Genomic DNA, 24,854 nt, shown 5'->3' on the forward strand with positions numbered 1-24,854 from the left:
AACATAGATGGATATATCTAAGACACATCAAGAATTGCAGTCTAACGTTGTTACTGTAATTTGAAAATACAAGCAGAATGGAGCCGATATCACATTCATAGACATATTTCTGACATTACCATGTGCCTTTGGTAGGGATGTAAAAGGTTTGGGATTGGAAAGAAAGATAAAGACTGGAATAACAAGTCTATGATAAAATGCACCAGCCCCGCCTGCCTCTCTAGGTTCCGGATCTGCTTTGCCTAGACCTTTCCCATGTTCTGACTTTCCACGTTGCTCAGGAATTGTCTGGTTTCAGGCTCACTGCGGCCAGGAACAACATGAATCGCAGAGATCCCTCACAACCTGAGGCATGAGAATCGTCAGATAATACTAACCTAAGTCCATTCTCAGTACATGATTCAAATGGCCCACAGACAAGCTGGACCTTGTAACTACAGTTCCCAGAGAGCCAGGGGATTATTCAAACCAGCCTTGGGGCAGGGCAGTTTGGACAGCCAATGAGCTCTTCCTCTGCAGACCTTGGCTAGGAGTGGACAGCCTCCCACCAGCTTCCTGGTCAAGGCCCTGCTGCACCCGGTAAGCAGAACTCCCTGGCTGCCAGGCTGACTTGCAGTATTCTTCAAAAACAGGATCTCACCCTGTTTCACAGAAAGACCAGGAAGCAGAATTCTACCCAGGCCTGAACGGCAAGTTCTAAAGATGTTCAGAAAGCTCTGTCGGTCGTACTCAGAAACTAATGGTGTAAATTTTTTTTACAGAGCTCTGGTGGGTGTAAGGAAGAGGTTATCTACCTGTGGGTCACGAACCCCTTACTGTTGTTGAGTGACCTTTTTACTGGGGTGGTTTAAAACCATTGGAAAGCACAGATGTTTACATTACAATTCACAACAGTAGCAAGATTACAGTTATGAAGTAGCAATGAAAATAATTTTATGGTTGGGGTCAGCACATCACAAGGAAAGAGTTGCAGCATTGGAAGGTCGAGAACCACCTGTATTAGGGATGTTTGCCTCAAACTATCTGGCATAGCTAGGACACATTTTACCAGTGAGAATTTGAGAAAGTCTCTTTAGATTGTCTAAAACTCTGTTTTCTAACAGTAAAATGAGAGCTAATGATGGTGCTTGCCTAAAGGGTTTGTGTGAGATTAAATTTGTATGTTAACGGAGTCCTGTTACAATTGTATTTCCCTCAGGGGATCTTTTGACACTGATATCTACTAGTCCTCTGACCCCAAAAAGGGAAAGTCCCAAAGGACGTAGTTAATGGTGCAGAGAGCAGACTGATAACACTTCTTGCTCAATTTGCACTGGCTCAAGAGAAATCACCCAATAGCCCTAAATGTCCAGCCTTGTTAGATTGGGCATCTATGATGTCCAGTGGTATGCAAGTTCTCTCATGCTAGAAGGAACAGCGGAAAGCAGGCCTCAGGCCGGTCAGTAACAAGGTATCAGTTTCATGTTCAGTCAGACTGTAGAGACAGCCCTAAGGACAGTCAAGAATTCTATAGGGGCAAGGAGCTTCCAAGGCAAAGAAACCCAAGAACAAGAGGCCTGTGTGCCCTGCTCTGGTCTGCTTCTGGCTCATTGGCCGGCCTCCAAAACAAACTTCCCCACCCCTCTGAACTGCTATTTTCTTTCACTAAGTTCCTTCTTTTAACCCCTAGGTCCAAACAACAATCTCACCCCATTCCTCATCAGTCCTACCCAGTTCTCCATACCATCAGTGTATGGGGTCCATATGTTTCACTATTCATCTTCTGCACTCATCAAGGGGACCATCAAACCTAGTCACTCTTGTGTGTATCATCTGTAAGTGTTGTGTGTTTGCTTTGGATAAGTAATGTTATAAAGTTATATAAAGTAATGCTATAAAGTTGTGAATAATATTATAAAGTTATAAAATAAACTTTATAATAGCTCCAGCCCTCCGAATTTCATTCCCCCTCATACTTATTAGAAGGCACTGAAGTACTTTAATCAGAATAAGTTCTATCTCATGAGTTTTAAGGGGCCACTAGAGCGCCTGCCTTCTTGAGGTCCCAGTCAGAAGCCACGAAGCAGCTGCTAAGCCTAAGAGTCTAAGGACTTTCTTCTTTAATTAATTGAGTATATCTCCTTTGTGCTGTCTCTGTTTTATGAGAGTTGTCTCCAGCCACAGCCTCTTTAGAATATAGAACTGCTTGAGATCTGATGCTTCTGGCTTGCTTTCTCAATTGCTTCCTGCTCAAATAAGCTATTTAATTTAAATGTCCCTGCAATTATCTTTTGATAATTTGTTCCAATGAGATAGTACTGGACCAGATCTTTCTAGTTCTGGTTTTTCTTGATCTTCAGGTTCTATTTTGGCAATTGTGTTTTGGTGTGGGTTTTATGGGTACAAACCCGTCCTTGCAGTTCATGAGCAGTCAAGGATGAACTTGAATTTCTTATCCCCAACTGCCTCCCTGTCCATCCTGAGTGATGGCGACATAGGCCTAGGCTTCTTCATCTGTTTTCTGAAACTAAAGGCAGGCACCTAACCAACCGAGCTACGCTGCTAACCCCTAATTTTTAATGTATGCATGTGGGTGTTTTCCTGCATGCATATTTGTGCACTATGGACATGCCTGAAGAAGGTATCAGATGCACTGGAACTGGAATCATAACTGGTTGTGAGTGGCTATATGGGTGCTAGAAATGAAGCTGGATCCTTTGGAAGGGCAGCCAGTGGTGTTTACCACCTGGCCATTTCTCCTGCCTCAATTTTTTGTTTCTCCATTCCAATTTCTTAAAAGACAAGGCTTCTTCAGCCAGCATAATGATCACCCATTTCTCCTGTTTATTCTGTATTAAATTAAAAAAAAGAGCCAGTGTTCGCAGTAGTCTTTCAATACAGCCCCTCATTTCCTAGTTTCCCCTTTTCATTTATTTCTTCTCCAGCAAGGAAGAGGAAGCACTTCATTGGGAGAGTTTATAGTTATTGTCATTCTCCCTTTTGTTAGCATTTGAGGCACGAGTCCCCTCCGTGAAGTATTCACAGTGCCGTGTGTGAGGGCAGCAACTTTCCTTCAATCCTTTGGAGACACTGTTTCATTATTTCAGAGTATGTCTGTGGAACATTCTGGGTGCCAGATGGAGAATCTCTTTGTTATGAAGTACTTTCTTTGCTGCATGCCCGGGCAGTTCTCTTTCATTTTGCATTTCACAAGTTTAATGACAACATATTCCTGCAGCAAACTTTTCCAGGAGTTTGTCATTCTTATTTGTCAGATGCAGTTTCTTCCATTTTCCTTCCCACTTCAGACATGCATTTGTTTCTCCTCACAAACATTCATTGCCACTCTTTTAATTTCTCCTCTTCAGTGGTGTTGCGGGGGCTTGATGTTGCTACCTTTCATCCCTCTTCTGACTCTGGAATGGATTTGTCTTTTATTAGCCTTCACTGCAGTTCTTGAGCTGTTCTTCAACATGAGATCCTATCTATGGTCTTCCAAAGACACATTTGTTAAATTCTTGGTTCAAAGCCTATTCTGCCACTGGTAGTAGAGCCTTTAGGATGTAGAGCCTTGTGGGAAATTTTACAGTCAATTGACAAGTGTGGGGCACATCCCCGAGCATGGTGTTGGAACTTCCACCTTCTTTTTTTTTTTAACTTTCCTAATTTCATGAATTGAGAAGTTTCTTCCACTACATGATGTTTGCCATGATGCATTGCTTCACGGCATGCCTAAACAAAGTGGGACAACTGACTGGAAAACAAAATTAAAGCATCCTTTTTTTTTTTAGTTGTTTATCTTTGGTACTTTGTTGTAGTAACTGAAAACAGACTAAGAGAAAATGAATCGGGGTTGAGGAATCGTTCCTGTGACTCTAATAATGTAGATCAGAAACCTTTGCATTTATCTCACAAAAGAGTTTTGGGAAGTTTGGGAACGCAGGAGTGCTCTAAGCAGATCATCAACATGTGATCACATGGTGTTCGAAGAGCCAAAAGCAAATGGAACTGTGGACAGTGGCGTGCAACTGAGGTTTCAATAGAAGGAAGAGGATACTGGGAGCTTGACTAGAGACTCCCCAAGTCACACCATGTAAAAAGATCCCCTGGGGCTTTGTGTTAGGATGAGCTCGAAGGTAACAGGGTAATTATTAAATGGAGAACATTTCTAGGCAGCACAGAGTTCAGGAAGCAACATAGATATTATCAACTGATTGCAGCCGGCCAGTGAGACGTGAGCTCAGCAGGAATCAGAACTTCAAGGTTTGGAAAACTTGCAGTTCAGCCATAACCGGCACATATGAGCAGTTTCGTGAATAAGAGCTACAGTTCTTGGGTCTCATAAAAAGAAGCCAAGCAGGATCCCTGGGACATTAAGAAGGATGTCATGGAGGAATCTCAAGAAAGAGCTATGTCTCCTTCTTAGTCTCAAAGACTTAAACAGGAAAAAATGCCTCCACTGTTTTCTAGGGCAGAGTTTTTAGATAAGAGAGGAGCTGTGCCCCTTCTGGGACCTCCTTGGATTACATCTTGTTTTTTGTTGTTGTTGTTGTTGTTGTTGTTGTTTTAAGCTTCTGCCAATGAAAACTCAGTCCAGCTGTGGGTCTAATGGGTGCCAGTGGCAGACCTTTGTGTCTTGCCTAAGAGTCTGGGCTAGCATGATAGCTGAGTAGGTGTGGTTGTGGAGGGACTGCCACCAAGTCTGATGATCTAAGTTTCAAACCGACAAACCACATGATAGAAGAAAAGAACCAGTTTTCTCAAGTCTTTTCTCAAGTCTCTGGAAATCTTCTGACTTCCAGAGATACACACACACACACACACACACACACACACACAAACAAACAAACAAACATGTTTAAAAACAAAACTAGCAGAGTCACAGGCATACAGGTTTCTACTCAGATTTCAAAGAAAACTCTGGGAAGCTAGGCAGTGTGTGAAAAGGGAGGATTAATGTAATCAGAGACCAGCAGACTGACTCATAGATCTGCCACAGGAAAGTTTGGCTGCACTGGAGATCCAGAAAGTTAAGAGAAGTTCATGCTGTAAAACATCTCCAGGGGCCAGCTGCAGACCTCAAGTGATGCTGCTCCAGGAAACCTTAGTGTAGGCTAGAGGGTAAGGCCATGGGAGTATGGTTTCTCAAGCTCTGGGAACCTATATCATCCATACAGTGTGGAGACATTATGGTAGTAAGAGATCATAGTATCACTGTATTTTAAGGCTTATTTGAAATTAACTCTACCTTGTAAACTTGCCTCTTAGTTTCCAATTCTTTGCACAATATTGTAACATTTTAAAGAATGACTAAAATATTGATGAATTGAACCAACTACTCCAGTAAAAAAAAGACAAAGAGGCAAAAAGATTGCCCTAGGTCTCCTGATCTTTAGTTTTTCAAAAACACTGGAAACACCTGGGCATCATAACACAGAGTGCAGCAGAGCCAGTGACTTGCCAGTTCCGCTCTGTAATTAAAAGAATGTCTGATTTGCATGAAAATAATGTTTACCAAAATATTACAGAACAAATTATAAATCATGGCCCAGGAGATGGGAGTCATTTGTAATCAAAGGATTGGATCAAACGAATAGAAAAGAATATTCCCTGAATGGGCAACATGATCATCAAGGAGCTATGCATGATTCACTATGTAGCTTTTCTGCTGAAAGAATCTCTTTATAAATTAAAACAATTAATCACATCAACTACTGCAGGGAACTTGGATCTGGAGGTGTACGCACAGGCCACAGTACCCCAATCAGTGATGTTTCTTTGGTTTCCAGACTGATATATCTTGTGTTCTTTGCATATCATCTCTGAGGAAAACTTTGTATTACCAGAATGTAATACATTCTTTTTGTCCTCTGATCTAAAGAAAGCACATAGAGAAAAGTAATACGTTTATCTAAAAGATTACTGGACAAAGCCTAGAAGAGGAAGGTCACTTACAATTACAGAATGGTTTGACTGAGATGTCCTTTGTAGTAAGACGCTGACCAGTTCAGGCTAGCGTATCTTAATAAAGCTGGATTTCCTTCCCATGACACTCAGATATGAATACTGACACATGTGTGATTGATGGGTAAGATTTGGGCTTACACTTTGCCCTACTACAATTTTGTCTGTCTTTGTTTTCACTGTTTCTTATTATTGACCTACACCCCTCTTTTGGAATGAGAGTGCTAACCCTGGGACATGGTTTCTTAGCAACATGGGGCTCATTTTAAGTTTGCACAGAGGCCGCTAGCGGAGGCTGCCTCGAGTGTCAGAGAAGAAATCTGACCTGGATTTTAACTCATACAGAACAATTAAACTTTTGGAGTCTTGGATATGGAGTAAATAAATTTTGCATTTAAAAAGGAACATAAGTCTATTCGGCTGAGGGAAGAACACTGGAGTTTGAATAAGGACCATACAAAGGTACCATTGCAATAGTTTGTTTGCTTGTTTGTTTGTTTGTTTGTTTGTTTTCCAGTTCATGCTATGATTTGCAAGTCACAAGCTTTCAAACTTTTCAGAGTACACTCTTGAAGAGGATTTGGGGAGGCTGGTTTCTTCCTATCTTTTTCTTTGCTTCTCAGATTGATCAAACCAAGCATCTTTCTGCACAATACAGTCTTGCCACGATGCAGTGTGCCACCAAAAAGCGACAGGACCATTAGCTATGGCTAGAGAAGGCCAAACTGCAAAAGCAAATTAACTCCCCCTCTTTCTGAAATGTGTGTTCACTCGGATGAGTGCTTATGTGCGTGTAGAGGCCACAGACTGACCCCTGATGTCCTGGTCAGTCACTGTCCACCTTTATTTTTGAGGGAAGGTCTCTCACTAAACCTGGAGTTCTCTGAGCTCGTAAGGCTGACTGGCCAGTGGACTCTGAGGATCCATCTATCTCTAGTCCCCTATTCACACACAGTGGGTGACGTATAACTGAGGTCTTAGATGCATGCCCAGGGCTGTGGATCTCCACTCAGGCCAGCGTGCTTAGGTGGCAAGCACCTTCCAGACAGAACCATCTCCTAGCCCCAGAATGTATTGGTATACCAGGTTCTTTATAGCTCTTCATTATTGAGATTCCATACTGTCAAATATCTGTAAGGAAGTTCTTTCTTTTGCTCTCTTTCTATCATTGGTTCTAATAGTTGTCATTCTAGGTACGGAATACTTTGCATGTATGTCTGGCCTCCCTTCTCCCAATTGCCTAGTATATTTTCATTTTGCTTTGTCATTATAGTCATGTATTCATAAATTTAGCTCTATGTTTATTTGTTTCTCAAATCTGGTGTGTGTGGTGTGCTACTTGACTGTTGTTAGGTTTGGACTCCTCAATCTTGCTAGAGGAAGGAAAAGACAATGAATTTGACAAGAGACTTTTTCATGGAGAGTCTCTGTGTAAATAATGGTTATTCTTCCCAACCTCTATCAATACTTTGTTTTCCTTCTCTAGTACTTCCAAATACAGTCGTCTATAGGAAGGTCAGATGCTGATGCTGCACACTGGATTTGGTCCATACTTGCTGCCCTATGGCAATCAGTCATCTGCTGGGCTGCCAGGTGACTCATGACTGCTAGACTTCACAACGTAGTGTTTGTCATGATGCTACCAACGTCCATAATAATCTTTGAATAAACTTCCCCGTGTACATCAGATGTCCACTTTACTATTTTGTCAATTCCTTCTTTTTAGAATATTTGGGATCTTTCATAAGTTATGGTCCACATGAAACTGCCACTTTGATTTTTAAGAAAAGCTATGTTGGGGCTGGAAAAAAATGGCTCAGCAGTCAGTAGTAGGTAATGTTTTTGCAGAGATCCTGGTTTTAGTTCCCAACAGCCACATTGGATGGCTCACAACCACCTGTAATTAAAATGGCAGGGAATCTGATGCCCTCTTCTGGTCTCTGTGGCTAACTGCACCCACGTGGTGCACATAAACTAAAGCAGACATACAAGACACACATAAATAAAATAAGATGAAAACCATATGATATATATTTTGAAGTTATTTTTTATTATTTCTGCAGTTTTCACCAAGAAGAAGAAACATTCTAAGACATTAAACCTGACAATCAGCCTACAGTAAACTTACCACAACAGGTATGAAGAGTCTAATGATTCTCAGTGATTCATTTGTTCTAGCTCCTTTTCATCTTGATAATGAAGTATAAAGGAAGAAGTCTATGGTTTACAGAGATGCAGCAAGTCAACACGTGGATCCATTAGTGTTTCATTTCTGAGTTTCTTGGCAACTACTCTATAAGTTTTCATGATTTCATCTTAAATCTCAGCTTCAATAGTACATAATTAAAATATGCTTAGGCACAGGCTACCCAAATTATGGGCTGACTACAATGTAACTAGTATCACGGTCCCTAGCAAAAACTGATTCCACTCTGATGGATCCTCAATCAGTACATTTTGACACTTTATCCTAAGGAAAACTTTGCTTCATGATAGAGAAGATGCATGGAGGAAAGGGAGGTGGGAAGGAATGAGGGGGGGAGACAGGCATAGCAATGATGAAAAAACTTAAATATAAGCACTCAAAAAGAACTACAGTTTCTGAATAGAAAGCATGCTGGCTAACTACCTTTCTCCAGTTGGTTTAATCTGCCTCTCTCTTCCGGACATGCTTCGTGCAGATTCTGGGATAGGGGCCAGGGAGAGTTTAAGATGTTCTGACAATTTGTTCTTTCTAGGACTGAATAATAGATTTTAGAGGTTGTCTAAATGCCAAGGGAGGGTGATGGTATCACAGAGCTAATGATGTAGGGAGGGTGTTGCAGGCATAACTAATGGAGAAAGTGGAAAGCCGTGACAATAGGAGGAGGGTATTTGTATAGGAAGATAAACTCTTTATGTAGGTTATGTCCATTGATCTGGGAGCCAGCCCCTCTGTACCATGCCATTTCAGACTACACTACACTGTAAAGGGTTTCCTCTCAAGGTCTGTGTTCTGAATAACTGTTTGAAAATTTATTTTGGCGATGTCTGCCTTTTATCACCAAGGTAACTACATCTAATCTGTCTTTTGTCTGGTCATTTATACTTTCTAAGTTCAATAACTTGAAAGATACAAGAAATAACAAAACATTTCTTTAAGGGTCACTGAAAGTATTTAATGAACTGCAAGTAAAAGTAAGCCATACAGTAGAAGCAATATAATTGCCTACGAGATATTTAGAGGCATTGTTCTTGTATACATGCTAACAGTACATTCTAGCTACAGTTAGCCAACTCTGGGACACCCACAGGAATTGTTGTAATGTTTGTCTGCTTTCATCCTGTTCGCCTTAGGAGACAATGGACATCGAAGCATACTTTGAAAGGATTGGTTACAAGAACTCAGTGAATAAATTGGACTTGGCCACATTAACTGAAGTTCTTCAGCACCAGATGCGAGCAGTTCCTTTTGAGAATCTTAACATGCATTGTGGAGAAGCCATGCATCTGGGTTTAGAGGCCATTTTTGACCACATAGTAAGGAAGAAGAGGGGTGGGTGGTGTCTCCAGGTTAATCATCTACTGTACTGGGCTCTGACCAAAATGGGCTTTGAAACCACAATGTTAGGAGGATATGTGTACATTACTCCAACCAGCAAATATAGCAGTGAGATGGTCCACCTTCTAGTACAGGTGACCATCAGTGACAGGAACTACATTGTGGATTGTGCCTATGGCGGCTCCTACCAGATGTGGGAGCCTCTGGAATTAACATCTGGGAAGGATCAGCCTCAGGTGCCTGCCATCTTCCTTTTGACAGAGGAGAATGGAACCTGGTACTTGGACCAAATCAGAAGAGAGCAGTATGTCCCAAATGAAGAATTTGTTAACTCAGACCTCCTTGAAAAGAACAAATATCGAAAAATCTATTCCTTTACTCTTGAGCCCCGCATTATCGAGGATTTTGAATACGTGAATACCTACCTTCAGACATCGCCAGCCTCTGTGTTTGTAAGCACATCATTCTGTTCCTTACAGACCTCAGAAGGGGTTTGCTGCTTAGTGGGCTCCACCTTTACAAGTAGGAGATTCAGTTATAAGGACAACGTAGATCTGGTTGAGTTTAAGAATGTGAATGAGGAAGAAATAGAAGATGTACTGAAAACCACATTTGGTATTTCTTTGGAGAGAAAGTTTGTGCCCAAACATGGTGAACTGATTTTAACTATTTAGGGTAAGGAGCAAAATTGTTCTTCATTATTATTTCATAGTCTTAAACATTCTAAACATATGCAAATGTATCCATAACAGAAATCATCCAGCTCAATATTGATCAACTAATGACTTGTTGTATCTTCAATTTCCCACATTTTATTTTTTAAAAAATCCTAGTTGTCCTGTCATTTCACCAATAAAAATATCACCGGTTATAATTAAATAAAAATGGTAATGGATGTAACGACAATTCTTTCAACATTAATCAACAAAAATTACGTAATGGAGATGTGGAAATCTTTGGATTCATGTTCATTTGTCGTAGAGACTTCCCACCATCATTTTATTGTTGAACTCATATAAATAATGGTTGAATATGAAAAAACAGAGAACAGCAGGTGTTAAATTCAGCCAGACTAAATCTGATGTCCAAGGTTTACAAGAAACTACCTTCACAACTTAGGATTGGAATATAGCAAAGAAAAACGAGCCATCGTTTCCAGGTAACTTCCCAGTCCTGGAAGTAGAACTGCAGCCAATGCACCCGGGCTCTGTGAGTAGGCACTAAGACAACAACGCAGCTCTGAATTTCTTCCAGAGCTAATTTTGCAGACACAGTTCTTTTTGATTTTTTTCAAACTATAAGAATACTTTAGAATTAGGTGATTTATAGATCATATAATAATCTTTATAGCCTATAATATATGTTACATGAAAAAACATTGCTTGTCAAGTATATTAAATCTTAAAAATATTAAAATAGTATTGGCTAATCTAATGGATCAAAGGTTTCTTGGAGGTATTGATATATGATAAGGGTTGGTGTTCTCTGTAAGATGAGTGTCCCTTTCACTCAGTGTAATAACCCTGCTACATTCTTCTGCTTCTCTCTATTCTTTAGCTGAAAAGGAATCAAGAGACAAACATGGTTCTTAGTGGATCTTGGCGCTCACACCCTGAGCACATTGCTGGGTAAACTTGTGGATCTGATTCAAGATGTAAAACAGAGTTGGAGACATATATATTCAGTACCAGACATGAAGGCCACAAATACAGGGATATGGGGTAATTTCCAGCTTAGCCTGCTGGTCTAATATGCTGGAAGCCCAGAGCATAGTTTACCGCACTACTGCACACAAAAGTATTCTGCTCAGGGATGAAAAACTAGTAGTGGTAATTATTTCTAAGTCTTTCTAGCTTTCTTTACCTCACTCCTGCTTTATCTCCTGTTCACATTGCCAGCTGCCTACTGTGTGCTTGCTGAGAATAGAGGCCCCGGATGTCAATGTATATGGCTCATGCCCCAGAGTCTGAATCTTTAACTTCTCTGTACTTCAATCTTTCTGACTGCATTGCATAAGAAGGTCATGCTCAAATCTAGCCTCTGTTCAGGCCCCAATACTTGAAGCAACCTCTCTCCATAGTTATGGGTAGCAATGGACGGGTTCCTTGTCATCTAAGAGTCCCAAGCTAACAGGAAACCCCAGTACCAGGGGGAGTGTTGGCTTTGGCACAGTTGCTGTCGCACAACCAGAACCACTCTCTCCCTCCCTATGTTCCTGCTTGGGAATCAGGGATCCTGGCTGCAAGTTCTTGCTGTGAACTTCTCCCATCCTCAAAAGGGATAAAAAGAGGTTCCCTCCTTGGCCACATCCTCCTATTCTCCTCAGAGACCCTTCCAATCTGTCTGTCCATGGAGCTGAACCTATACAATTCTTGGAGCCTCCGTCTCACTGTTGTCCCTCTGTCTATATGCCGATGCAGTGAATAACTTTTAAAGTAAACCCATTATTCCCCCAGTTGTCCAGCCCAGAGGCCTCTTGAACACCCTCTTCCATGCAGATTCCAATGCCAGGGCTCTAGTTCACCCTGCATAGCTTAGTCTTCATCTGGTAGTGATCATATTAAGGTAAACAGAAAAGCAAGAGCTGAGATATTACCAAAGTTATAGGTTGCATTACCACAAGGAAGATTGTTTTACTTAGTGTTTGTGAAAATGGGCTCATTGTAGCCCAAGCTGGCCTTGAACTTGCTGTGTAGCTCAGGATGACCTTGAGTTCTTGATGGTCCTCCCTACACTTTCGAAGTGCTAGGATTGGAAGTTTTGGCTACAGTGTACCTATGCTGTTGTTGTCATTGTCGTTGTTGTTGTTGATTGGGCTTTGGCTGTTTGTAGTTTGGAAGTGCTGGCTTAGGTATAAAACGATACAAGCAGATTGCCAACCAATGGTTGTTAACAAAGGAAGCAAAATCCCTCAGAACCACATGGAGAAGTATTGCTGTGCATGGGTCAGAGTGACCCAACTGAGCAGACAGTAAGAGGGGATATAGTTCTATAACCCATCCCTAATCACCCGAGCCACCCCACCTCCACTCCCTGCCACCAAGCATAAATTTAGGAATCTAATTTGACTACCCAGAGTATAAAAGCAGTGTGTGCCAAGGAGTCTTTAAATTATAGTGTACGGGGAAATAGCTAAGAAATAGCAAGTGTTATCTATAAGAATCATTAGTATAGATCAAAAACAGAAACACATAGGACACTTGCCATTTTTGCAACACATGTATGAAATACGTCATACACATTCCACAGTGCCTTTGGATAGAGCAGTAGAAGGGCCCGAATATGAGAAATGAAAAAGAGAAAAAAAAGGGGGGAGCGACAAAAATTGGTAGGAGAAGCCTGAATTAGGAACTCGAGTGACATGTGGCAACCTCTTCCTCCTCTATGTCCTTGATCTGCTCTGCCAGAGCCCATTTCAAGCTCTGACCTCTCACAGGCTCTAAGAAATGCAGTCACAAGATATCTCACCCAAAGAATGGACTAGAGAAAAAGTTCACCAGGGTGAAGTGAGGCCCTACAACTACATTTCCCAGAGATCCTTGGGTTGGTTTTTTAACTAAGCATAAGGGGCAGAGCAACTTGGACAGCCAATAAAAGCACTTCCTTTGCAGACCAGGAAGTGGACTTCACTTAGCTTGCTTCCTGGTCCTCCTGGTTGCAGTCCTGGGAGCCCGGTAAGTGGAGGGCTCCTTAATAGACTTGGAAATCAGGATTTCTTCCTCTCCCAGGAGGAAGACCAGGGAAGAACAGCACCTGGATTTCCAGTCCCAAGGTTGTTTAGAAAGTTTGGGTGGCACATACTTCAAACCCAAGCTATTAATACTTTGCAGTATACAGGTGATTCTGACAAATGTTTTAAATAGGTGATAGGCAGTCACGTTCTATTAGACTTGAAGAGCCATTTAGTTCCTTTAATACTGTTTCCTTATGTTTCCAAATGAACTAATAATGGTGTTTACTTAAAGGGTTTGTAAGAGTCCAGGAGGTGCGTTAACAGTGTAGGAAACCCTCAACTGGATTCCCTCCCTGTATAACCCTGGCTGTCCTGGAACACAGTCTGTAGACCAGGCTGGCCTCGAACTCCGAAATCCTCCTGCTTCTGCCTCCCAAGTGCTGGGATTAAAGGTGTGCGCCACCACCGCCCGGCTCTGAGATACATTTAACAATGCCATGCTCTACTATGTTCATAGCAGCCCTATTTATAATTGCCAGATGCTGGAAAGAACCCAGGTATCCCTCAACAGAAGAGTGGATGCAAAAAATGTGGTATATCTACACAATGGAGTACTATTCAGCCATTAGAAACAATGAATTCATGAAATTCTTAGGCAAATGGATGGAGCTAGAGAACATCATACTAAGTGAGGTAACCCAGACTCAAAAGGTGAATCATGGTATGCACTCACTAATAAGTGGATATTAACCTAGAAAACTGGAATACCCAAAACATAATCCACACATCAAATGAGGTACAAGAAGAAAGGAGGAGTGGTCCCTGGTTCTGGAAAGACTCAGTGAAACAGTATTTGGCAAAACCAGAACGGGGAACTGGGAAGGGGTGGGAGGGAGGACAGGGGAAGAGAAGGGGGCTTACGGGACTTTCGGGGAGTGGGGGGGGGGCTAGAAAAGGGGAAATCATTTGAAATGTAAATAAATTATATCGAATAAAAAATAACAATAAAAAAAAAGGAAAAAAAAAAAAAGGAACAATGCCATCCATTGCATTTCCAGAGGAATTCTTGGAGGGACTTTTGTGTAGGGTCTCAAGGAACACCAGAAAATCGACTACTCCTTGTGACTTCAGACTGAGATGTTACCTTGTAACATAGTCTACAGAATTACACAGCAGTTTGGTGCCAGCTCATGCCAACAGTCCACGGAGCTAACACCCCATGACCCATGGACCCTGCTATCATGAACTCTAGTCTGTATTGTGGGCATAATGTCAACTACGTTGCTTGTGTCTTTTCTGATAACAGTTCTGTCCTTTCTCCAGGCCCTGTTTGCCTGCCTCAGGCAACTGACTCCATCCTGACTTAACAAACAAACAAACAAACAAAAAAAAAAACCCCAAAAAACAGACAACTGCCAACTCTGCTAACTTTTTTTCTTTTTTAAAAAATTAATTAATTTATTTTTAATTTATTTACATTTCATTCCCTTAAGTAGTTTACCTCTCTCCTGGAAAAACCCCCTATCCCATTCCCCCCTACTTCTATGTGGGTATTTCTCCACCTACCCACCCACTCCCTCCTCCCCGCCCTCAATTCCCCTACAATGGGCACCTTTTGAGCCTTCATAGGACCAGGGACCTCTCTTCCCATTGATGCCTGGCAAGACCGTTCTCTGCTACACATGCAGCTGGAACCGTGTGCACTCCTTGGTTGGTGGCTTGGTCCCTGGGAGCTCTTGGGGGTCTGGTTGGTTGACATTGTTGTTCTTCCTATGGGGTTGCAAACCCCTTCAGCTCCTTCAGTCCTTTCTCTAACTTCCCATTAGGGACCCCATGCTCAGTGCAATGGTTGCCTGCGAGTATATGCTTCTGTATTTGTAAGGCTCTGGCAGGGCCTCTCAGGAGACAGCTGTATCAGGCTCCTTTCAGAAAGCATTTCTTAGCCTCCACAATAGAGTTGGAGTTTGGCGATTGTATCTGGGATGAATCCTCAGGTGGGACAGTCTCTGGATGGCCTTTCCTTCAGTCTCGGCTCTGCACTTGGTCTTCATATTTGTTCTAGTGAGTATTTTGTTCAAAAACTAACTGAATGCTATGACCATTTTCACCCATGGCCCCTATTTCTATTTCTCTTTGCGCACACTATTAGATTGTTTGCCTAGCAGGATCCCCTGCCTTTGCCTGGCTGCTGGAGGCCTTTGCTCGAAGCCATGGATGCCCTGGAGGTTGTCTGTAAGCAAACGGCAGCTTGTTACTGCTCTTCACATATGGCCAAGTCAACAAGTCTAGTGTCTTCCCCCCACTTAGTTAGAAAGATTGCTTAGGGTTGTCAACAGAGTTGGATTGTGTGGGCTTCAGGAACAGAAATGAAAGAGAAAAGGAATCAAGGAAGTAAGAAAAGGAATTAAAGAAAATGAATTACTACACATACAAAATTACAAGCAGTTCATTAGCTCTCATTGTAACTTCATTGAATATTGGCAGTTATTTGGCATTGGAATCCATGCCATAAATATAGAGGCCCCTCAATAGTGAATCCTGCTTCTATTCTGACAGTTATGTCAGTAACATATCATAGGCATTCTCCTTCCAGGTTGATCCTCTCTATTTTTTTCTATGTTGGCTTCTTGTTCACAATTCCATTTGTCAAAGAATAAGGAGTTCTCTTACTAAAACAATCGAAAAGCAGTGTTTTCCATGAAGGATGCAGAGGTTCTAAAGACATAGAGTTAAAACCAGAAAAGTTCTGCACAGCAACACCTGTTCTGTGGAGGCTATATCCAAAAATGACAATTTGTGATTGGTATGCCATGTCATTTAGGGATAAATGACAGCAGCTGGCATAACTATTGCATATTGGTTATTTGACTAAATAAATATTCCTGTGATCTGCAGAAAGCAGCAAGACTTTTATAGGGTGCTGAAGACCCTCCAGAAGTCCCCCACCTTTTCTGTTTTAATGTGGTTATTGCAATTCTATGGAATGAACTTGAAGCTGGCCAAACTCAAATTCCCCCAAATCAGATGCCAGGGCAAAGTTACATGTCCCAATGAACTGAGGAAGTTCTGGTGTGCATGCGTGTGTGCACGTGTGTGTGCATGTGTGTGTGCATGTGTGTGTGCATGTGCATGTGTGTATGCATGCATGTTTGTGTGCATGTGTGTGTCTGTGCGTGTGCACTTGTATGTTTATGTGTGTACGTGTGCACATGTGCTTGTGTCTGCGTGTGTGTGTGTGTGTGTGTGTGTGTGTGTGTGTGTGTGCGCGCGCGCGCGCGCGCGCCCGCGCGCGCGCGCTGCAGCCCTGCAGATCTGGATTCCTTGGCTCTCCTTTCCACTTGCCTCTCCACTGGCTGGCAGAGAGGGGGGACTTCACCAGGGGAGCTCGAGGTTGTTTCACTAGCCTGCTGGCATTCTAATTCAGTGACGTGCTAACAGAATAACAATAAGGGACAGTGTGCCCTTTTGAGACTTTGTAGACAGGGTTCCATTATGTTACCTTTGCATGTTTCTGTGGAACCATCTGTTGCCACGCTGATATCACCTTCCCTATGAAGAATTACTTAATTCTCTACCAGATGCTTGAGTAACTCTTCTTAATTTTAGATTTCCATAATTTAAATAGATATACTCACATGCCATGTATGTAGAATTCAGTTTTTCTTGGAATGTTATCTGTCTTGTTTTTCTGATAGGATTTCTGCAAAATTTTCACACATGCACACACACACACACACACACCTTACATCTTAGATTCTTTTTCTATTCTAATTTTGTACTTTTCATATTAGAAACTTTGGTTGCTTTGTCAGCATTTTACTGACTGACATGGCTTTATCATTCCATCAGCCTTGACTATGAGCATCAAGCTGTCCTCCCACATACCTGGTATGTTATTGTGTATTGTGTTATATCTATAGAGAACTGCCCGTCACAGTTAATGTAACGTCTTGCATAATTTCCGTAATTAGTATCTAAGTTTGACGTCTTTCATTGCAGAAAGCACATTGTTCAGTCGTCTTGTCTGTCACTTCTTTGAGACCATTTATACCTCTTTGTGCTATGTCCCTATAAATGACTTCTAGGAATTTTTCATTAGTTCTCTTTGGTAATCTTGTCATAGCTCATCTCCTTGTGACAGTTCCCTGGTACATCTTCATTCTTTGTTTTCACTTTATAAACATGTATGCATAACATTGTCTCTATCATTCATTTCTTCAGTGAATCCAGTTTGTCTAGTAAAATGTCCAACTGGAATTGTACTTGATCATTTTGGAAGATGCGGGACAATGAAATATGATAGAGATTCTTTAGTCACATGCCTTCCACATGGAAGCTATTGGTCGCCTTCTCTGGTGGCATCCTCATTGAGGCTGCTACTTTCTTTCCCTGCCTTTAGTCCTTGTTGTAGTTGCTACCTCATGGAAGGCCACTGCACACACCCCTTTTCAGGGATAGTCTATATTTAGGTAGTAACCAGGGTACTGGTTACTTGCTGTTCCTATGGTAACTAATGAACTGGATTGTTGCTTCTGGGCTCTGTATTTATGAGAACATCCAGGTACTTCTGGAAGTCCCAACATAGAAACTATCATGGTGCTGCAATCCCTTACCATTCTCCTTTCTGCAAGCTTCCCTGTGTAGCTCAGATACTCACTTTTCAATGTCGTCTTCTCTCCGTGTTTGTGATGTTCTGTGATTCCTCGTGATGTACAGTACAGATAACTATCCCTTTGCTTGCTTTCAAGAAAAGTAATGTTATATTTAGCATTTTACATTTACTCAGGGTTTATATTCTATCACAGGTATGGGACAGTCAGGAAAATTCGTGGGGGCTGGTTTTCTCATTCCACATTCTAAGTTATGGGGATGAAATTTCGGTTGTCAAGCTTGGAGTCAAATGCCCTACTGTCTCTAAGCCATCCTCCCACTTCATGTTATATTTCATTATTAAACAATACTTCCTAGGGTTTGTACCAGGAAAAGGACACATTCTAATACTTTTGAATGAAAAACAACAACTTACTTTGAACTTAGATATGTATTAAAGTGCTTACTAAGAAGTCTCAAAGGATCTAAGTATGTTTACCAGCCTTATCTAAGTCTTGTCTGTACTGATGACCATACTGAAGGAAGGCTCCATCCTTGCATAGCCTCTGTGGGCCTGCGTGTGAAGCTAATAGTGTTTTCCTTCATCTCCTTCCATACCAACTACTCCCCAGCACCCACAGGATTTTCCCTTGAGCCCCATCATTATCAATATGCAATTGGAATATATTTAGTCACAGAATAACCAGGTATGTTTTTCTTACAATATATAGCTAGTATTGAGCCCTTAGCCAAAAACTGACTTAATTATAATGAATCTACAGTTACTAAATCTAAATTCCAACTCAAAACTCAATCTTCAAACAAAAACAAAAACCAACTGTTGCTTGTGCCAATATTTCAGTTATTTCACTGTAACGCCTGGAATTTGTTTCCAACTGTCTCTCCCAGTCTCATCCTCTGTGGACCATTATTGATTCCTTTCTTCCCCAATCCTGGGCAGGCAGCAGTTAGGCGGTCAGTCATCTATGAAGCACAGCGCATTCTCTTCTCTTCTACGTAGACTCAAATACTAAGGAGCCAAACGGGGGCTGGGAGCATCTAACTAAATTCCCTTTGCTCTCTCTACATCTTAGATATTTAATACTTATGTAAATGGTACCATGACAACTGTGTACTATATTACATAATTCTCCTGATTCTATAAGCAAATGTTCAGAGAAGCCTATTTTAATGGGTTCTAATAGGAATCTTTTTTTGTTATTTGTCCTTGTCTGCCTTTTTACTTTGTACCTGTACTGAGTCTGCACAGGGAAGAAGGCAGAGCATACTACATCTAAGCAATTTATCATCTGGCTCACCATTTGACCTGCGTTTCAAACAAATGAGAAATAAGGTCACTTAGATTATTTAACACTTGTTTAAGTGTTATGAACATTAATTGTAGTCAGTTCCTATAATAGTAGCAAAATAAATATAGTTGTAAGCATTGTCTATATTTATATCTTGAAAATGAATTTTAACCTGAGTTACCCCCACTCCCATAAATTCACAAGCAAACACGGTAATGTTTGTTTTGGATTGTTTTCCTTGCCTTAGGAAACCATGGACATTGACGCATACTTTGAAAGGATTGGTTATCAGAACGTCAGGAACAAACTGGACCTGCAAACATTAACTGAAATCCTTCAGCACCAGATACGAACTATTCCCTTTGAGAACTTGAACATCCATTGTGGGAAATCCATGGAGCTGAGTTTTGAAGCCATCTTTGATCAAATTGTGAGGAAGAAGCGGGGTGGGTGGTGTCTTCAGGTTAATCATCTGCTGTACTGGGCTCTGACCAAAATGGGCTTTGAAACCACAATGTTGGGAGGATATGTCTTTAACCCTCCAGCCAATAAGTACAGCAGTGGCATGATTCACCTTCTAGTACAGGTGACCATCAGTGGAAAGGACTACATTGTTGATGCTGGGTTTGGACGTTCCTACCAGATGTGGGAGCCTCTGGAATTAACATCTGGGAAGGATCAGCCTCAGGTGCCTGCCATCTTCCGTTTGACAGAGGAGAATGGAACCTGGTACTTGGACCAAATCAGAAGAGAGCAGTATGTCCCAAATGAAGAATTTGTTAACTCAGACCTCCTTGAAAAGAACGAATATCGAAAAATCTATTCCTTTACTCTTGAGCCCCGAACTATTGAGGATTTTGAGTCCATGAATACCTACCTTCAGACATCACCAGCATCTGTGTTTACAAGCAAATCAGTTTGTTCCTTACAGACCCCAGAAGGGGTTCATAGTTTGGTTGGCTCCACCCTCACTTATACAAGATTTAGTTATAAGGACAATATAGATCTTATAGAGTTTAAGAGTCTGACTGAGGAGGAAATAGAAGATGTATTGAAAACTATATTTGGGATTTCTTTAGAGAGAAAACTTGTGCCTAAACATGGTGATCGATTTTTTACCATTTAAAATGTGCAAAGTTTTGTTATCCTTCCATGTACTTGGAATTTTTATGATAAAATATTCAAACTGGTGACATGAAAATCCTGGTGATCATGTTGATGTGTACTAGGAAATACCCAGCACTGGCTTACAGCTAAATTTATTTAGAATTTGTGCTAATTATTAAGTAAAAGGAATGGTGTGAAAAGCATTCCCTTTAAATTCAACTAGCATGTATCTCATATCAAATTTTCATGAAGTATTACCTGTACAATTTAGGATTTGGATTCAGCAAAGAAGAATGATACGTTATATTGGTTCCAAATAACTATATAGTCTTCAATATAGGACTTACACCATCAGCAAATGATATGTGATTAGGGCCCAAGAGTCACACAGCTAATTATTTCTTTCTGTGTCATTTTTATATCCACTTCTTTTTATACCATTTTTTCTTACTGTGGAAATAAACATCAATTTAGAAACTTGAACTTCTTGATTTTTTTAAATATGTATGTCTAAAATAATATAAATAATGAAATATATGTCTAAAACTTATTTTTAAAAAGGTATATTAAAACATGTTGACTAATATTGTGTGAATGAAGGGTTTTGTCTAGAGCTGTTAGGATGTGATGGGGCTGGGGTCTTCTGCAAGGGAGTCTTATATTTATTGTATTCTCTGTCATGCTGATTGATCGTCACTGCTGACTTTCCTAGATTTATAACCACATAGAAGACACATCTCTAAGCATTCCTGTGAGTATTTTTTTGAGAAGTTCAACTGGAGTTGAAAGACCCAACTGATGAAGGAATGTGGGTGTCACCATGCCCCCACAATGAGGTCCTGGACTGGATAAAAGGGAAAACAAGGAAAAAGCTGAGCAATCTTTATTTAATTCTTCTTGGTTATGATGCAGTGTGACCAGCTGCTTTGTGGTCTCACCTCTGCAGCTATCACTGAACCCTTAAACTATGAACTAAAGTATATATGGGCAGTACTCATTTTACCTGTGACAAATCAGCCACAGATTTAGGTTGTGTGTGTGTGTGTGTGTGTGTGTGTGTGTGTGTGTGTGTGTGTCAGAAAGGGAGGGAGGGAGAGGGGGGGTAGAGATCCAAACCTATAGTAAATAATAAATATTTAGCCTGTGGTTGCCACCTGAAAACCATGTCATCCACTCTATAAACTCTCAATGTTAAACATCTTGAGTTTAATTATGAGACTAAAACTGTTCTTCAACCCCATTAGAAATCTGAGTACGATTTAAATATTAGCTGAAATATTAAATATCTGTTAGACAGATGTCTGGGTAATATCATTAAGTCAATAATTGTGACATGGGGGGGGATGGTTAACTGAAGTTCTTCCATCTTTCTTCATTGTACTCCACAAATGTCTCTTCTGTGTTACATTATGTCCCTCTAGCTAAAAATCCTGTCCCACTGTCACCCACTGACTTTATCCTTGATGGAAGATTGCTATCAGATCCTGAGCCTCAGTGTCAGGAATATAATGTAAAATTCACACTTCTGAGAGTAGTTTTCTCTCTTCAACTGTGATTATCAAGAAAAGGTAATATGAGAAGTAGCATTAGAATAGAGAGAGATTCAGTAAGCTAATGGGTTTCCACCTGCATATTCCATGTAGTGATGGAGACACGGAGGAAGGCACATGTCCTTGGCATCCATTAAGAAGAGCCCTGACGTGACTAAAATAATAAAGTCTAAAGTTGCATTTCAGTTAACGATGCTTTCTCTTCTTTGGCTTTGCTTACTAACACTGTTCTCTTTGCCAGTGTCGAGTCTTTCTGGTACTTCAGAACAGAAAAGGATTTACACATTCATCAAGATCACACCCCGACACAGTACACTAAGCCAACCAGACTATGGCCCATCAAGAATAATGAGGTTTTAGAACACTCAGCAAAGTTATCTGTGCAGTGTGTGTCTTAATCCCAGCCCAATTGCTTTTCCTTAATGCTTTCTACTATGTGGGGAAAACCAAAATATGTCAATAGATACAAAATTTACATATCAAGGCTTGAGTGCTGACTGCCAAGTGTTAGTTTCTATCAAATGAAATTTAAATGAATAAAGAAAGGAGACACCCATAAAAATGTATAGCAGCTATTTTAAGATAGCCCTTCATTCTCTGGTTACCCAAACCTGTCTCTTCTGGGACCCTTTAGAGAATAGGAAATGCCAGCCTCCATTAGGGCTTTTAGGTATCCCTAAGAGGTAGAAGAAGCTTGACCCGTGGATGTGTCTGGAACAGTTGCCAATAATGAATGTGTACATCATTTCCGTCTGTCTTTAAGATGGAGTCATATGAAGATGTGTCCCACTCTATAGTATGCAGATAGAAGAACTGTGACAAGTCCCAGTGTCCCCTTAGCCCTGCTAACTAATGCTTCACCTTTTTATTCTGGAGAGGAAACCGCAGGTAGTAGGCTCACTGCAAATTTGAATCTGCATTTTCTGTGATCTAGGACCACTGCAGATGAGAATTCCTGGTGGAGCCAAAGCAATTCTAAGTGTATGATTATAATGTCTATATTGAAAAGGGAAGAAAGCATGAAATAAATAAGCTAGCACTGCACTCTCAAGATACTAGAAAAGCAGGAGCAATCTAACTTCAAAGTTAATAGAAGGGAAATGTAAAGATCAGAGAGAGCAAACAGAAGGTACAATAACAGCAATAGCAAAGATCAGCAGGAGAGCTGGAGTTTGGAAAGTTAGATGAACTGGAAACTGTTAGCTAGATCACATAGAAATTAAAAAGTACTAAAACAGAAAGGGAAAGGGGAAGGGAAGATCTTATAACTAACAGCAACTACAAAGATTTCTAAGAGATTTCAATGAACAGTGAATGAGCTCATAGATTAGAAATTAAGGAATAAAATGAGTTTGCAGAAACATATAACGGAGCAGTAGCAGGACTAAACCTGAAAGAAATAGGGAGTTTGAATAAACCAATAACGAGAAAGGGCATTGAATCACTCATTAAAACTCTCGAATTGAAGAAAAAAAAAACCCAGAACCATATGGCTTGATAGCTGAATCATTTGAAGAAAAAATAATTAGCAGTACTTCTCAAATTATTTCTGCAAACTGAAGGAAGGAGGCATATTTCTAACCTTTTGTCACCTGACCAAAGCCAGTGATATCTTAGAAAGGAAAACTGCAGTCCAGTCTTGCTAATGACATAGCTTCAAAACCTTCAAGGACATTTTTTTCATTTGCACATCAAAGGATAACAAGTATTATATGTAGGATTTAATTTCTAGATGCAAGGATGGTTCCACATACACAAATTAGCTAATGTGATTCATTATACTAACAATATAATAGCAATATTACCACTTCAAGAGAATCATAAGCAGTTACCATCAAAATTCAAGTTATTTTCCAGATGTAAAACTCAATGACTTAGACACAGAAAGACTGTTCCTCAAAACAAAACAATACAAAACAAAACACCTCTCAGCTAACATCATAATCTAAGATGAAAAATATATACCTTTCCCTGTAAGGTCAGCAATGAGATAAGGATACTCAGTCCCAGCATTCTGCTAAACCTAGTGTGGGACATTCTAGTCCCATAGGAGACAAGAGACATTCAGTGAGAATGCAAGAAGTGAAATTCTTTGTTTGGGCCTACTATGATCACATGTGAAATTCTATGATCTCCACCGAAGACACCTTTTTCTCCCCCCTCTCTCTGTCTCTGTGTCTCTCTGCATCAATCTATCTATCTGTCATCTATCTCTCCACCTATCTATCCCTTATCTCCATCTTGAGTTGATTTTTTACTTTTATTTTGTTGTGGGTTTTTTTGTTTTGTTTTGTTTGTGAGAAAGGATCCTACTGTAGCCATGGCTGGTCTGGAACTTGACATGTAGACCAGGCTTACTTTGAACTCAGAGATCTGCCTTCTTCTGCCTCCCAAGTGCTGCAATTAAAGGTGTGTTCCATCATGCCCAGTTGAGACTCTTAGAGATAAACAAACTCAGTAAATTTGTGTGATGTCACAGTAACCTTTAAAAACCAATAGCATCTCTAGTGCCTTATTTAGCCATCCTCAAAGAAGTTTCCTCCTACAGCAGATGGGAAAAAATGCAGAGAACCACTGACAGACATTACATACACAGAGCATGAGACCTTGGAACACTCAACTCTAAATGGGATGCTTCCACAAATTATCCCCCTCAGAGCTCAGTGGATTTAAAGGGCCTTAAATCCTCTCTGGCTCTTAGAAGATGAGGCAGGATGAGTCTAAGAGCTTTGTTCATATGAACTTACAGAGACTAACGCAGCAAGCGCAGGGCCTATGGAGGTCTGCACCAGGTCCTCTACGCATTACAGCTTTCAGAGGGAAGAAGAGGTGGAGAGGATCTGGGAGGGGGAACCGTAATCAGGATATATTGTATGAGAAAAGAATCTGGTTTTAATAAAAGTGGAAAATAGAAATTCCAAAAGATCACCTAAGTTTCAGAGTTGGATATATAAAACATTTATTAAGTGAGTCCTATTTAGAAATAATAGTGCTTACTCTAATCATTTCTACATGAAATGTGACAGCACTATGACAAATGGGGAAAGGGCACAATCAAATGTCTACAAATTTGAATACATTAGTCAATTCATACAAAGAAAAAAGATTTAAAAATTGATAGCACCTCTATATGCTAGTGT

General features: G+C 40.6%; 2 protein-coding genes across 4 annotated transcripts; both read left to right on the plus strand.

The window, feature by feature from the left end:
• The first annotated feature begins 537 nt into the window (after nucleotides 1-537).
• LOC127668461 (arylamine N-acetyltransferase 1) lies at nucleotides 538-10,830 on the plus strand. Of its 2 annotated transcripts, none has more exons than XM_052162114.1 (3): nucleotides 538-579; nucleotides 8,007-8,079; nucleotides 9,280-10,830. In XM_052162114.1, exon 3 carries the CDS (start codon nucleotides 9,286-9,288, stop codon nucleotides 10,156-10,158), a length of 873 nt encoding a protein of 290 aa, XP_052018074.1. In that variant the 5' UTR covers nucleotides 538-579; nucleotides 8,007-8,079; nucleotides 9,280-9,285; the 3' UTR covers nucleotides 10,159-10,830. The 2 variants fall into 2 exon arrangements, with proteins under 2 accessions (XP_052018074.1, XP_052018075.1); XM_052162115.1 differs by lacking the exon at nucleotides 538-579 and adding an exon at nucleotides 1,680-1,814.
• Nucleotides 10,831-13,103: 2,273 nt separating this feature from the next.
• LOC127668798 (arylamine N-acetyltransferase 2) lies at nucleotides 13,104-20,647 on the plus strand. Of its 2 annotated transcripts, XM_052162590.1 has the most exons (3): nucleotides 14,695-14,867; nucleotides 14,984-15,218; nucleotides 19,305-20,647. In XM_052162590.1, exons 2-3 carry the CDS (start codon nucleotides 15,168-15,170, stop codon nucleotides 20,181-20,183), a joined length of 930 nt encoding a protein of 309 aa, XP_052018550.1. In that variant the 5' UTR covers nucleotides 14,695-14,867; nucleotides 14,984-15,167; the 3' UTR covers nucleotides 20,184-20,647. The 2 variants fall into 2 exon arrangements, with proteins under 2 accessions (XP_052018551.1, XP_052018550.1); XM_052162591.1 differs by lacking the exons at nucleotides 14,695-14,867; nucleotides 14,984-15,218 and adding an exon at nucleotides 13,104-13,158.
• The last annotated feature ends 4,207 nt before the right edge of the window (nucleotides 20,648-24,854 follow it).

This window comes from Apodemus sylvaticus, chromosome 18 (assembly GCF_947179515.1).
Source record: "Apodemus sylvaticus chromosome 18, mApoSyl1.1, whole genome shotgun sequence".
Taxonomy (NCBI): domain Eukaryota; kingdom Metazoa; phylum Chordata; class Mammalia; order Rodentia; family Muridae; genus Apodemus; species Apodemus sylvaticus.

Bases quoted from the DNA above. Each gene is read 5' to 3' on its own strand.
- LOC127668461 (XM_052162114.1), top strand. From the start codon at position 9,286: ATGGACATCGAAGCATACTTTGAAAGGATTGGTTACAAGAACTCAGTG.
- LOC127668798 (XM_052162590.1), top strand. From the start codon at position 15,168: ATGGCCTTTCCTTCAGTCTCGGCTCTGCACTTGGTCTTCATATTTGTT. The intron at 15,219-19,304 runs GTGAGTATTTTG...TCCTTGCCTTAG, and splicing joins TGGTCTTCATATTTGTTCTA to GAAACCATGGACATTGACGC.